At 46.7% G+C, this 15743-nt stretch overlaps 1 protein-coding gene across 1 annotated transcript; it reads left to right on the plus strand.

Moving 5' to 3' along the window:
* Positions 1-276: 276 nt before the first annotated feature.
* Positions 277-5147, plus strand: LOC105044394 (RHOMBOID-like protein 2). Its single transcript, XM_019850456.3, has 6 exons — positions 277-836; positions 1564-1727; positions 3091-3254; positions 3357-3616; positions 4338-4464; positions 4893-5147. The coding sequence occupies exons 1-6, from the start codon at positions 523-525 to the stop codon at positions 5019-5021; spliced, it is 1158 nt and encodes a 385-aa protein (XP_019706015.2). The 5' UTR covers positions 277-522; the 3' UTR covers positions 5022-5147.
* The last annotated feature ends 10596 nt before the right edge of the window (positions 5148-15743 follow it).

Here is a 15743-nt window from a genome sequence, read left to right on the forward strand (position 1 = left end):
TTATTAGTAGAGTGGTTGGCCAGCGGTTCAATTTAGTCGTGGCGACGCGAACTGCTGCCTAACCCCTAGCGCTCGGAACACCCACTTGCGCACCTCTAAACAAAGCGCGATAAAACCTCACAGACTCTCTCTCCTCTGACGCCTTGCTTTCTGTTTTCGGTTATCCCTCCCCTTCACGTTTCAACCTACTCCATTCTCCCTTCCCTCCCTCCCCGCCAATCCCTAGTTTCTATTTTTTTTCCTAATTCTTTTTTTATTTTTAATCCTTCTCTGTTCCCCATTTTTATCCTTTTATCGTTTCAATTCCTACCATTCCCCTCATTTCTATTAAAAAGGAAGAGAGCCCTAATTCTCAAAAATTTCCCCCGAGAAAGGGGGAAATTTTGATTCCAGGGGCCTCCTGTTTTTTTTTTTTTTTTGCTTTTATATTTTTCAAGAGTTGCCTTCCATATAGCCGTGAATTTCTTTTATTTCTTTTGCATCTTTTGATCAAATAATTGTTATTTTTCCTACTTCCGGGGGATGGGAAGGGAGGCCTCGTCGGGGGGCGATGGAAGGAGTAATGGGAGGCGAGGGGACAACAGCATCTATCCGCTCGAGATAAACCCCACGGCGCCGCCGCCGCCGCGGCGCGGTGGCGACGACTTCCGGCCGTTCCAGAGATGGTTCCCGTGGCTGGTGCCGCTGTTCATCGTGGCGAACGTTGTCGTCTTCGTGGTCACCATGTACATAAACGACTGCCCGAAGACATTCACCAATTGCGTCCTCGACTTCCTCGGGAGGTTCTCGTTCCAGCCTCTCAAGGAGAATCCTCTCTTTGGGCCTTCATCTTTCACGTGAGTAGTCTTCTTTTATCTAATTGCAAAAAGAACGGATTTTTTATAAGAAATTTATGATCTGCTAATAATGAGATGATAATCTTGGATTCTGCTGGTTGGATTTTGTGCATTATAATGGGGAAAAAGGTTTTTTGTTTTTCCGATCTGAAAAATGTATCACAAAGTCTTCTTTTTTTTTAAAAAAAAAAGTATGTGATGTGTTTGTTTGTAGCGTTTGCACTGGCAATTGGAAGCATAAAATATTTCGTATTGAAAAAAAAAAGAAAGTATCAAATGCGTCTTTTGTGTGTGTGTGTATGTGTGTGTGTTAATAATCTAAATAACTAATGTTTGCGCGAGAACTTGTACATGCTTGGCATTTTGTTATCTGTACTTTTCTATTTGGATTGCTTAGCAGGCTGCAGGTGCCAGGTTCGTGTGTGGATGTTTTAGGTATCAGATATATTTTATTATGTTGATATTGGCAAGGGTTGGCCAAGTCAAAGTTCAAAGAGTTACTCGGAAGGCCATGTTACTGTGTACCTTGCAATCCGCGCTTTGATGTTGCTAACCAGTTGCTTTATTACTCTCTCTTCATAAAAGTTTACACGTTTTCCTTCTTGAATAAAGTTGTCCCCGATGCTGATTTTTATGCATTTAACCAAGTGAACAATTTCTAAATATTTTCTGGAATATTCACGGCTGATAGAGGATTTGAGTGACATTTGTTTCTTTAATCTATCAGGTTACTGAAGATGGGGGCTCTAGACGTGAACAGAGTGGTTCACGGAAACCAAGGATGGCGCCTCGTCACATGCATGTGGCTACATGCTGGAGTCATCCATGTACTCGCGAATATGTTGAGTTTCCTATTTATTGGCATTCGACTTGAGCGAGAATTTGGATTTGGTATGCGGCAAACTGACAATAGTTTGACACCATTTATTATGATCACCATCCGCATCACTCAAAAACCAAACTTATAAGATAGCTATGTATCCAGTAATGTATATATATGTTGCGAATGCCTACATAAATATTAATCCAAGGACACCTGCATTTTGGGTTCTATATCTGTCTTTGCAGGGTTATGAAGCAAATAATGCTGACTAGAAGTGACATTCTAAAATGTTTGACGTATGATATTTGCAAGTCTTATACTCGTACATTTGATTTTGGCACAAAGCTGCATTTGTCAAACCAGGAGCAACCTTGGCTTTCACATTTTGGCCGGTTTCAGTGCTGGACAACTAAGCTTTTATGATTTCCCAAATTGGAACACCTTTGTAAGCTAAGCTTATCGAGTCTGCATCAGTTTGGCACTGACAGTACCTTTCTCAGCTTTTTGGGCTTGGAGTCAGATAATTCGTGATCCCCCTTTTGTAGGGACAAGTAGTGAAGAAGAATGCAGAGATTCGATCCCTTGTAGATATGTCAGTTATGGTCATCACAGTTTGGCCCTTTCCTTCAAGCAGTCGTCAACCTGCAGTCTGCCCATTACCTTTCTTGTTTGAAATATTGAAAGACATGGGCAGTGTTTGCTGACCTGAGTACATATGGATTGAATTATGCATTTTTATTTCCATTTCATTTTCAGTCTTCTGGACCTCTAATTGACAGTCAGCAATGCCTAGCCATAAACATCAAGCCTTTTTCTATCTTATCTAGGATCAGCTTTAGGATATCAATTGTGCTTTAAATTGAAGATTTAAAGTTTTATGTTTACAATGTCATGAGTGACATTGTTTATAAGGTTATTTTAGTTAAAAAGTTCCAAGTAATGATGATACTTATCTCCTAACAGCTGAGATCTTTTGTTCAGTACATTGATAAGATAAGAAGTGCTGAGCTAGATGGTTCGATGCTTTCTTGAAAAGGCTCTTCTAGCTTCCTTTCTGTGACATGCCTCAATTAACAGCAGTCAACATCTGAATCGCAGTTCTCCTTTTTCTTATTCTCTTTTTTTTTAGTAGTTTGCATCAGTACTCTGCATGAAATTTGGCAGAGCTTGCCCTTTGCCAGTCACTGGCCTGTCAAAGCTGAATTAAATTCGGCATGTTTATGATTCTACTTTTGTTCATAGAATATCAAAATATTCTTGCATAATGTATGATTAACCTAAACAGTGTTCCTTTTGCCCTTTTGAGTATTCATAATTGTATATCTGTTGAATCTTTCTGCTTTTTTTGCCTCTAAATTGGCCTTTTACTGTGGCTTGAAGTGAATGAAGATACATCTTCTGAAGACCTAAGCCTTCCCCTTTCTTTTGCAGTGAGAATTGGCCCACTATATGTCATCGCTGGCTTTGGTGGGAGCTTGCTGTCAGCTCTTTTTATGCAAACAAGTATCTCTGTTGGAGCTTCTGGTGCTCTGTTTGGATTACTAGGGGCAATGCTATCAGAACTTATAACCAACTGGACCATTTATGCAAATAAGGTTTGCTGAGAATGCCAATAACCTTTTCGGAGTCGTATGGTTAATGAGATCTCAGTTCCTTGCCTTTATGTCCATTTATCTAATACTTCCTTTCCATGTCAGTTTGCAGCATTATTGACCCTTGTCGTCATCATTGCAATTAACCTAGCTGTTGGAATCCTTCCACATGTTGACAACTTTGCTCATATTGGAGGATTTATTACTGGGTTTTTTTTTGGTTTTGTGATTCTAATTCGCCCTCAGTTTGGGTATATCAGCCAAAAGAATGCTCCTCTTGGATATCATAGTGGCTTGATTAAAAACAAGCACAAGACGTACCAGTATGTATTGTGGATCATTGCGGCTATTGCACTGATAGTAGGGTAAGTCAACAAATATTCTTTTTATCATTAATACATGTTTTCTTTTGTTTAATGTGTGCCTTGCTATATTTCTGTTCTACTTTGCATTACACCCTAACTTTGGAATTTCACTAGTTTATGGCCCGACCATTCCATCTTCTAGTGCTTAATAACTTGTACAGTATTCCAGCATTTATTATTTTTCTGTATCGCAAATTTTGTGGTGCTATTATCCTAATAAGACACTTCTAACAAGATGAGAGCATGGTGCATGATTTATTTAGCATTTTTGTTCCTATTAATGTAGGAACAATAAACAAAACTTGGCAGCATTCTGTAAGGCCTGTCAACAAAAAGTTATCTTATGCCTATTATATGCCCACAGCAAACTCTTGTGTGGTCATGTTCATGCTTGCTAGATGTAGATCTATGATGATGGGGATATATCATACTCAAAGAGAGGTAAAGGAAATATCATAGCAGCAAACTAAATTGTCTCTATTTGCTCGCTCTCGTGTGTCAAGTGAATAGGAGGCTGCCATGCCTTGGTGCTCGGGTAATAAACAATGGCTCAAGAGCACTATTTTTGATGGTTAGAAATGGTAAAGGGAGAGGATCAAAAATGCAGATGTCATTTGCACATCCCCCTTTTTTATTTTGCTTTGGTGGTGGGCAGAGACTCACTCATTCACATGTTGTGCTGTGTTGATAAAAATCCTAATAGAATGTCAAAATCCTGCAGGTTCACTGTCGGCCTAGTTTTGCTATTCAGAGGGGTCAATGCAAATGACCATTGCTCATGGTGCCATTATCTGAGCTGTGTCCCCACTTCAAGATGGAGCTGTGAGGCACAATCTAAGTCCTGCTTGGTAAGCTGCATGGTCTTTTCTCTTGAATCTGTATCAAGTCTTCTTTTGTTTTTTGATAAGCAGGTTTTTTTTGTTTCTTGGCTCCAAAAAAACAGATGCTATTTGTTTTGGAGCAATCTTGGGTACCCGTCCCGAGTTTTTCTCCTGAAAATATGGTTAATATTGTCAAAAGAGACCACTCTAACTCCTTCACTTGACCATTTTGATGTTAAAGACTTGGAAAAAAAAAAAAAACACCTATGTCTCTCTACCAATTCCCAATGCCTCTGCTAAAGCATATTTGATGGTAATCATCTCTAGCTAGCTTATTGGCCTAGAGGGGTAACCTCCAGCCACTTATGCTGCTCAAAAGTCAAGGAGGATAAATGGATAAATAATATTTAAACATACTGGGCAACTCTCTCTAACACTCTATCGTCTTGCCGCAGACCTCCCAAAATGAGCATCAGCTGAATTTGACATGCCAAGATAGTGGGAAAACCAAAGTATATGACTTATCTAGCATGACTGATGCTGCATCTCAGATTTATGAGCTTTGTGTCGAGCTTTGCAGTTGATAAGAGAGGGATATTTCAATGTTGTGACTTTCCTGATTTATAATATATGCAGGAAAATTATGCATCGAACCTTATGTAGCTTGTAAGATTAAAATGATCCGTAATGCAATTTGTTCTATTTTGTAATATCATTTGATTGTAGGCCTGTAGGGAAATATCACGATCAAAAAGATACCACACTCGAAAAAAAAAAAAAAGTTGCTTGCACTTCTACAATAGACCTTGAAACAATAATGACAAAAGGCTTGATATTGAAGCTGCAAGTTGCAACTCCAAATACACTAATGCTACTATAAATAGATTATTGTTTTCTCCTCGAAATGTGTTTAGTGCCCTGGATTGGTAGTATTATGGTGTATAAAGGCTAATCATTAATTTCACACGCATGAAGTTGTTGTGAGATGGCATTAATTAATATCGTTAAGCTGAAATCTCCATCTCCATTTATAAATACATCCTGAAACTGAAACAATGCAGTGTGCCCGGCCTTTATATTTGATCAATTCTAACATTTGTGTTGTTTTCAAAGGGTGTAAATATGTGAATACTCACATCTATACTACTAGTGATAGCTTGTATGGTCATAAATGTAGAGGTTTGTAAAACTAATCCTTAGATGAGCCCGTTTGTTTTGGTTATGATGGACTTGTGTTGTGGGGCACCGGGCCAAAATTTAAATCTAGGCGATAGGCAACATAGCCTCGTGGTTTGAGACCATTTCAAGGAAGCGATACGCGTATGCAGCCCAACTGAGCTGATCCACCTGGTTTGTTAAAAAGAATAATAACGTACGATCTCTAAAAGATCCCTGAACTCCTAGTGGAACTAATCGGGACTCGGTCTCAACTTCTGTCGGTAGGCAGTGACCTACAAAGCATCAGTTGCCGGAGACTAGCGGAAAATAATGTGGAGACGTGCTCAGGTTTTGACGGTAATAGTGAGTTGTTGCTGGGGCTGTCTGCTTCATCCTTGCCAGTGCTCCTGCCAAAATTACTTTTGTGGAAGACTTTGCTGCCCCTATCTTTACCATGTCGCTGGAAAACTTGGCAAAGGTACCAAGGTCGGCAGCTTGGGCCCTACCTATTTTGGTAAAGTAGGGCCCTAACTATTTAATAACACTATTTCATGAGGAATAGAGTATCAGAAAGAGAGAAATTTTTGAAATACGACTGCTTCTGAAGCTCTTCAGGAGAAATAGAGTGCCATTCAACCAAATCAACCCGACAGAGAATAATATCAGCAAATATCCGGGGCTTCTTGTAGACTACATGAAAAACTTGTGTATTCCTTTCATGCAACTGGCTGTAAATTTTCTTATCTAATAACAGAATGACAGATAATTAATGAGATCTTGGACGGCGAGATATGCAGCTTCTGGGTGGGAGATTTCGATTTCTTGGAAGACTGCGCCGTTCCCTTTTCTATGCCTGTCATCCGGAATTTTTCCACTTGTTTTAACGGTGATATCATATTAAATTTATAATAAATTAATAAAAATTTTAATATTTTATCGTTTATCATATATTACATCGATTCTCACAGATAATATCTCATATTATCTTCATATATTTTATTTATTTTTAATTTTTTATTAATTTATTACAATGATGATTTGGTATCACCATATTTTTCCCTCTTGTCCCTTAAAAAGTCGGTGGCATGCATTCACTGAATAAAGCATATATCAGCTAGAGGCGATGATCATGATGATGTTGTCTCTCATGTTGAGCAATTGTGACATCATTTTGCTTGCTATGAGGCCCTCCAGCCATCATGGCCATCAAGCCACAGCTGGAATGTTCGTATCTATGGGTGATATATCCATGTGTTTCCAGCTTTGCACGAAGGATCTAGCACGTGATTGGCCGCATGCCCTATAGACGGCGCATGCTGACCTCGTATGCAACTTGTCATAATTCCCGCCACACCATCAAGTAAAATGACATGTCCGGATTGGCATAGCACCACTCTACAAGGGGGTCTACTCTGGTGCTCATCAGATCATTTAGTGATCCGATACAACCGCGGTCCTTGAATCCAAGGGTCCGATGGCCGTCGGACCCAACCTGCTTCCCATCAATCTTTAGGATAATGACTTACTAAACATAAAGAAAACTAAGACTATATTAATGGTCAAAACACGTAAGCTAAAAAAAAAGACCGTACCAGTCTACCAGATAAACATAAAGAAAGACGTTAGACAGGAAAAGAAGAAAATAAAATATGTTGGGAGGATGAATTGGGCTACAACATGGCGGGAGAAATGGGACTTGATGCACCGAATGGATGCATGGTTTGCACAATGTACATCCATCGAGACTTAAACAGGGGCCCATGAAATATGCGTGTTCTCGTACCCATGATGTTTGAAGCCCCCCAAAGCTATCCGCATTGTATCGTGTTGGGATATACCGACTGATCCCTGTGTGCCGACTTATCCTCGGACCGATCCGACCGACATCCGACTCTACCGACTGGACCGACGGATGACTCCGATGGATGACCCCGATGGTCGACTCCGACAATGACTGCTGATAATGGCTGCCGACAATATCTGAACGAAGGTATGCCGGCCGAACAGACCTATACTGCTCCTGACCGGCCGAGCGGCCAAACCCAAATCACTAACTCACTATCGGGGGTGGCAGCCGACGTCCGACTTCCACAAGGCACCAGATCAGCTGACGGTGTTCTCGAATCATCACCCGATATCCCGGCAGCCGAATACCGATATATAGTCGGCCAGTCTGCCCAAACGCCGTACAACTGCTATGGGCAGTTGTCCTGTCAAGGACATGCGGCATGGCCGCCCTGGAGCATTGTCCTGCCAAGGGCATAGATTAATCCCAATGACTTGACAGCCCATGACGATTTGACAGCCCCCAGTGATTTGACAACTCTTCAGTTGGCTGCACCATTAATGGTGGGACCATATCGCGTTCTACTATAAAATGGGGTAAGGCAACAGTATTGGGAAGTTCTAAGTTGGAGGTAGGCTTTCTCAAGCTCTCTGAGGCGCTTCTAAGCTCTTGAGCTCTCTCTCCTACTGAGTCCCTGATTTTTCACTGTTGCCTAATCTCCTCTCTGACTTGACCATCGGAGGGTCCCCGCTGGAGGCATCTCCGGTCTGTGAGGACTTTTCTTGTAGGTGCGCGACACCAACGATCGGGCGACGAGGGGATTGGCCGCAACAGATTTGGCACGCCAGGTAGGGGGGTTCGACAGAGGTAAGACAGCGAGCCCCACAAAGCTTGAAAAACCTCTCGACATGACGAAAACCAGAGCTCAGCGATCGAGAACTATCGGATCGGCAAGGCCCTCTTCCCGCCGGGAAGAGGCCCCTCCTTTGCCTTCCATGGCGGAACCCAGCTCTCCACATCCGATGGTGACCATGGAAGCACAGATCGTGGCGATCGTGCGGCAAATGATCCTTTTGACGGATGCGGTCAAAAACCTCCAACAGCAACAGACTCAGTTACCGCTGCCGCCGGCAGAACAACCAGCGGTGCATCCTATGCCGTCCAGAAGTAGCCGCCAACGCCCGCGTCAACTTTCCTCTCCTCCTCAAGAGCAACCGTCTCAGTACTCCCATCGAGAAGGAGCGAGGCGGCCACGGCGCGATACTCACCGGTCTCGGTGTCCCTCTCCTTCCCAGTTGGAGCGGGCGATGAAGGAGAAGCGGTCGCGGACACCGTTCGCCTCATTCTCAAATTCTTCGGGAGGTTCGACTCCTGGGGTTTCTCAACACTGACGGTTGGACGACTACGAATGTAAGTTTGAAGAGATCGACCGTCGGCTTGTCCAGCTCCAGGCGGATGGTCAAAAGTCTTCGAACGACGTCGACTTTCGAACCACTCAACCACTCTCCCGATTTATCCTCAACGAATCGATCCCTAGTCGGCTCAAGATGCCTCATGTGGAGCCTTACGACGGCTCCACCGACCCAATTGACCATCTGGAGAGCTACAAGGCTCTCATGACAATTCAAGGGGCAACCGATGCCCTCCTCTGCATCGGTTTCCCCACCACGCTTCGTAAAGCTACCAAGGCCTGATACTCCAGCCTCCGCTCAGGAAGTATCCACTCCTTCAGGCAGCTCGAGCATTCTTTTGTGGCCCATTTTAGCACCAGTCGAAAACCGCCACGAACCTCGGACAGTCTTTTCTCCCTCAAGCAGGGAGAAAAAGAGATGCTCCGATACTTTGTGGTCCGATTCAATGAGGCCACACTTGAGGTCCGGGGCCTCAACGAAGACATGACTATCTCGGCCATGAAGAGGGGGCTAAGGGGGTCTTGGTTCACATATTCCTTGGACAAGACCCTCCCCCAGGCGTATGCCGAACTGTTGGAGCGCACGTACAAATATATGCGCGCGGACGAAGGAGTTTTCGATCGGTGCCTGACCGAGGGCGTGGGCCAGAAGGAGAAGCGGAAGAAAAATCGGGCTGCTGCTGAACCCAGCAGGCCCCCGACCGATAAATGGGTCTCGTCCCGACTATGGAGCCCGAGATCGCCCCGACGTCGGAGTCCGAGACTGACGCATCGTAGGTATGACTCCTACACCCCTCTCTTCGCTCCTCATGCGCAGATCCTGATGGAGATCGAAGGAGCGAAATACCTGCGACGGCCCCCACCTCTAAAGGCAAAAGGCCTCGACCGGAGGAGATACTGTCAATTCCATCGGAGCCACGGTCACAACACCGAGCAATGCATCCAACTCAAGGATGAGATAGAGGCCCTCATACGACAAGGATATCTCGAAAAGTACCTAAGGGACCCGCCAGCTCGGCCCCTTTCCGACCGACAATCCCAACCGACTGAAGAGGCAGCGAATAATCAACTTACTGCTGGAGTCATCAATATGATCTCCAGACGACTGGATCGAGGAACGACTACTGAAGGAAAGTCGATGAAGAGACCGCACCAGGATGATGTAATCATCTTTACAGATGAGGATGCTCGGAGAATCTAAATTCTCCATGATGGCGCTGTTGTTGTCTCGACGACAATAGCGAACTATGATGTAAAAAGGATTCTTGTAGATAATGGAAGCTCGACTAATATTTTATTTTACTCGGCCTTCTCCCGAATGCGACTGTTGACCGACCGACTCAGGAGAGTCTCTACGCCCCTAGTGGGTTTCGCTGGAGAGGCTGTCGCAGTGGAAGAAAAAATTACTATTTCCGTGATAGCTGGGGTCGAGCCGCGACAAAGCACTGTCCACATGACCTTCACAGTCGTCCAAGTATCTTTGGCCTACAACGTCATATTTGAAAGACTCGGGCTAAATGCCCTCAGAGCGATAGTCTCGACATACCACTTGCTGATCCGGTTCCTGACTAAAAACGGAGCTGGAGAAATGCGTGGGGATCAACAACTCGCCCGGCGGTGCTTCCAAATCTCTACTCAAAGCAATGAATCGAAAGACTCCCTGACGGTCGACAAGCTGGACCAACGGGAAGAAGAGGAGCGGGGTGAACCAGCTGAACAGCTGATTTCCATCCCGATGACAAAGAATCCTGAACAGGTCATCTGGGTCGGGTCGTAGTTGTCTGACCCGGAGCGACGACAGCTGATAGAGCTGTTGAAAGCTAATGCCAACATATTCGCTTGGTCGGTAGTGGATATGTCCGGCATACCTCCAGAAACAATGACTCACCGACTCAACATCGCCCCTGGCACGAAGTCGGTGAGACAGAGGAAACGATCTTTCGTCCCCGAAAGATAGAAGGCCATCGACGAGGAAGTGGACAAGCTACTCGAGGCGGACTTCATTAGAGAAACCACATATCCTGACTGACTCGCAAATGTCGTCATGGTGAAGAAAGCCAACGGGAAGTGGAGGATCTGTATCGACTACACCGACTTGAATTGGGCCTGTCCAAAGGACAGCTTCCTACTGTCGAAGATCGACCAACTGATGGATGCGATGTCCGGTCATCGACTGCTCAGCTTCATGGATGCCTTCATCGGATATAACCAAATCCGGATGGCACCTGAGGACGAAGAGCATACGGCCTTCGTGACCGCCAAGGGCCTTTACTGCTACAGAGTGATGCCTATCGGTCTGAAGAATGTCGGGGCCACCTACCAACGCCTCGTCAATAAGATCTTCAAAGTTCAAATCGGACGTAATATAGAGGTGTATGTAGATGACATGCTGGTGAAGAGCACACAGATTTCAGATCATGTTCGAGACTTGGAAGAAATCTTTCGCACTCTTCGACGACATGGGATGAAGCTAAATCCAACTAAGTGCGCTTTCGGGGTAGCTTCGGAGAAGTTCCTCGGGTTCCTTATTTCTCAATACAGAATCGAGGCCAATCCCGAGAAGATAAAGGCGATCATCGATATGCGGCACCCGAACACCAAAAAAGAGGTGCAGCAGCTCAATGAAAAGATCATCGCACTCAGCCGATTCATCTGTCGGTCGGCTGAGTGGTGCCTCCCGTTCTTCAAAATCCTGAGGCAGACGAAAGACTTCTCTTGGCTGAATGAGTGCCAGCAAGCCTTCGAAGATTTGAAGAAGTACCTGACTTCTCCGCCCCTGTTTGTAAAGCCAGAGGTCGGAGAAATATTGTACCTTTATTTGGCTACCACTCCAGAGGTAGTTAGTTCGATACTCGTCTGGAAGAACGAGAGTCGAACCCACCAGCCCATATACTACACCAGCAAAGTGCTCCATGAGATCGAGACTCGATATTCAAGGGCGGAGAAGATGATATTTGCCTTGGCCATATCAGCGCAATGACTCCGTCCGTATTTTCAAGCACACGCTATCGTGGTCCTCACTGACCAGCCCCTGAGGGCGATCCTCCATCGCCCCGACACATCTGGGCGACTGGTGAAATGGACGGTGAGGCTGAGCGAGTTTGACATCTAGTACCGACCGCGACCTGCTTTGAAAGCTCAAGTCCTGGCCGACTTTATTGTGGAATGCCCTGCAACCGACCAAATGTCGGAAGGCGAGAACTCCAAGGAAGCTGCAACCTCTGAATACGACCCCGGGTCAACCTGGGTGTTACACATAGATGGAGCTTCCAATGCTCAGGGGAGCGGGGCCGGGTTCCAACTCACCAACTCGGAGGGAGTGGTCACCGAGTACGCCCTCCGATTCAACTTCAAAGCTTTCAACAACCAAGCTGAGTATGAAGTGCTTCTCGCTGGTTTGAGAGTGGTGAAGGAGCTCGGGATTGACAGCCTCAGAGTCTTCTCTGACTCCTAGCTGATTGTGGGGTAAGTCAAAGGTGAATTCGAAGCGCGGGACCCGACCATGGCGAAATATCTCGAGAAGGTGAGAGATCTTATGGTACACCTCAAGTATTTCGAGATCTTCCACATTCTCAGGTTGGAGAATGCTCGGGCCGACGCACTCTCCAGGCTTGTGACGTCTGCTTATGGCACCTTGGGCCGGACGTTCGTAGAAAGTCTCGAGCACCCGAGCATCGACAGGGCTAAGGATGTGCTACAACTGATGACCGAGCCAAGCTGGATAGATCCGATCGTTCAGTATCTGACTGACAGAACCAACCCCGAAAATCCCACGGAAGCCAAGCGACTCCGGTGGATGGTCTCCCAATATGTGATGATGGATGGGCGGCTCTACAAAAGGTCGTTCTCCCTTCCCTTGCTACAGTGCCTAGGACCGACGGATGCGGATTACGCGCTCAGAGAGGTGCACGAAGGGATCTGCGGGAGTCACCTGGGGGGCAAATCCTTGGCCTACAAAGTCCTACGGCAAGGTTACTACTGGCCTACCATGAAGAAAGATGCGGCTGACTTGGTTCGGAGGTGTGAGCCGTGTCAGAAGTACGCCAACTTACAACACCAGCCCGCCAACCAACTGACTTCCATCGTCGCCCCATGGCCCTTCACCCAATGGGGGATCGACATACTCGGTCCTTTCTCTCTGGCATCTGGCCAAAGAAAATTTATAGTTGTCGCCATCGACTACTTCACCAAGTGGGTGGAGGCCGAACCTCTGGCGTAAATCATCGAGCGTAAGATGGAAGACTTTGTCCAGAAGTTCATCATCTCTAGGTTCGGATTGCCACACAACATCATCACCGACAATGGGCGACAGTTCGACAACAATAATTTTAGAGAGTTCTGTGCGAGATTTCACATCACGCACAGGCTAACCTCGGTCGGGCATCCACAGTCTAATGGAGAAGTCGAAGTAACCAACTGGACCATTCTACATGGGTTGAAGACTCGACTGAATGAAGCCAGAGGCCTCTGGATCGAAGAGTTACACTCGATCCTATGGGCATACCGGACGACACCCCAGGTCCCGACCGGAGAATCTCTTTTTAATCTGGCCTATAGGATGGAGGCGATGATCCCACTGGAGATCGAGTTACCATCAACTAGAGTTGAGCAATACTGTAAATCGGGCAACTTTGAGTGTCGGAGAGCCGACTTGGATCTCCTACCCGAGCTCCGACGTGAGGCTCAACTCCGCATGGCTTCCTACCAACAAAGAGTGGCCCGGTACTACACCGCTAAAGTTAGGCCAAAGTCTTTCAGACCCGCAGACCTGATTTTAAGGAAGGCGAAAGTCTCGAAGCCTCAAGATCAAGAGAAACTGTCCCCAAACTGGGAAGGACCCTACAAGATAGCAGACACCTGCAGGCCGGACGCCTACCGACTTGAAACCCTGGAAGGGACGGCCATTCCCTGGACTTGAAATACTGACAACCTGAAATTGTATCATAAATAAATTTTGTACGCCCTTGCTCGAAATATAAATCAATTTCAAAACTCCAGAGTCTACAAAATTTGGCTCTCCACCGAGGGTCGGCCCTCGCCAGAAGTATGAGCCTCGACGCCCCGACTTGGGCCCAACATCTCGTTGGGAATCTACGACTCGATCGCCGAATCTACATCTCGATGGTCGACTCTACGCTGAGTCTACGACTCGATCGCCGAACCTGCGGCCCGATCGTCGATGACACACCGGACTCTCACAAGGACCGTTCTGTCTACACGAACGGAAGGCCAGCGCGGGCGATGAAACCTCTCTAAGTTGAAGCCTCACTCCTTCCACAGTCGACTCTCGAGCAACGCGGCTAAAGAGGGCAAAATGCCAAGACGATCGCAGTTGCACTCGCGACATACCGACTTGATCACGATTGGTCGAAAGATATTCGACTTGCCATCGTTTATCATACACCACGACGTACCCGCCCGACTAAGGTCTGGGCAACGGGTATTAGACTTGTGACATGCCGACTCGATCACGATCGGTCAAAGGATATTCAGCTTGCCATCGTTTATCATGCACCGCGACGTATCCGTCTGACCAAGGTCTGGACAATGGATATTCAACTTTCAACATACCGACCTGGTCACGACCGATCGAAGGATATTCGACTTGCCACCATTTATCATACGTCCCAAGGTGCACGCCCGATCAAGGGTCGGACAACGGATATTCGATTTGTCATCGTTATCCTATCCGAATACATCGGACACTACTCAACTATCAGACTCTACAGAATGATCGTGCCAACGAGCTACGTTCGGTGATTGGCCGACACTCGGCCTAACGTTCACGCCCGACCAAGGTCCGGGCGGTGGACACTCGATCTACAATCGGTATGACTCTCAACCATCAGATCCTATGCAACCTGTATGACAGTCGGGACGCCAACATGCGATCGGGGCTTGCACTGCCTTAGGCGGGGCGCACGCTACTGACTACTTTGATTGGCTATGCTAGATCCTACCGAACGTCTTAACGAGGTGTGTCAAAGCTACGACCTATACTCTCGGAGATGGCTCGGCAAATCAAACACTTTGAACCACACGCGGGAAAAAGTTTGAAAAGCCTTTGATTTTGTTAAGTTGAAGTGACTTACAAAATTGGATCGAAGTCCGATTACAAAATTGGGATGAAGCCCGATTACAAATATCAAAGATAAAACAGAAACAAAAGAATACAAAGATAACGGAGTAGATACTCCGACTATTCGTCGGAGTCAACTTCTTGCACCGGGGAGAGTTCGGGAGCAACCGGCGTGCCCGCTCGGGTTGGGGAGGGACCGGAGGTTGGAGCCGCCTCACCTTCGGCAACTCGTTCCGTCGGCTGTGGGTCGGCCTCCTCCTCCACAGCTTGGTCTTCCGACCCTGGAGGGACAATGCTGCTCAGGTCGAGCTCCGGGTACAGACTCTGAATCGCATCTCGGGCGTCCTCGTACCCCACCCGATAGGAGGCGAAGCCACTCTCGAGAAGCTCCTCCCGATGCTCATCCGAGCCACAAAAGTCCTCCACCGCCCAGCTCAACGCCTCCTTAGCCGACTCTGCCTCTGCCTTCGCTATGTCGGCATCGACTTGGGCGGAGGATAAGTTCTCCTCGGCCTTAGCCAGGTTCTCCAGGCTAAACCGAAGTTGCTCGTGCTCCGCCTCGAGCTCCTTGACGCAGCCATCCCGTTCACGTCGCAGTCGGTGAACGGAGCAGGTCTTACGCTGGACCTGCTCGTGAGCCGACTGAAGCTCGGCCTCCGAGGTGGCTAGGCCGTTGGTGAGTCGGAAGATTTTCTCCTCGAGCCTAGCCTCGCAGTCGACCGACAGCTTCAGCTGGTCGACCAGCGTCGCCTTCTCAGCTTCGACGGTCTCGACCCTATTCTTTCAGGCCGCCCGAACGTCGCCGAACCTCCGATACCCGACCTCCAGCTCAGACATATTGTAGATCAGCTGCAAGCAGAAAGCCGGTCGTT

The sequence above is a fragment of the Elaeis guineensis genome, chromosome 5, assembly GCF_000442705.2.
Source record: "Elaeis guineensis isolate ETL-2024a chromosome 5, EG11, whole genome shotgun sequence".
NCBI lineage: Eukaryota > Viridiplantae > Streptophyta > Magnoliopsida > Arecales > Arecaceae > Elaeis > Elaeis guineensis.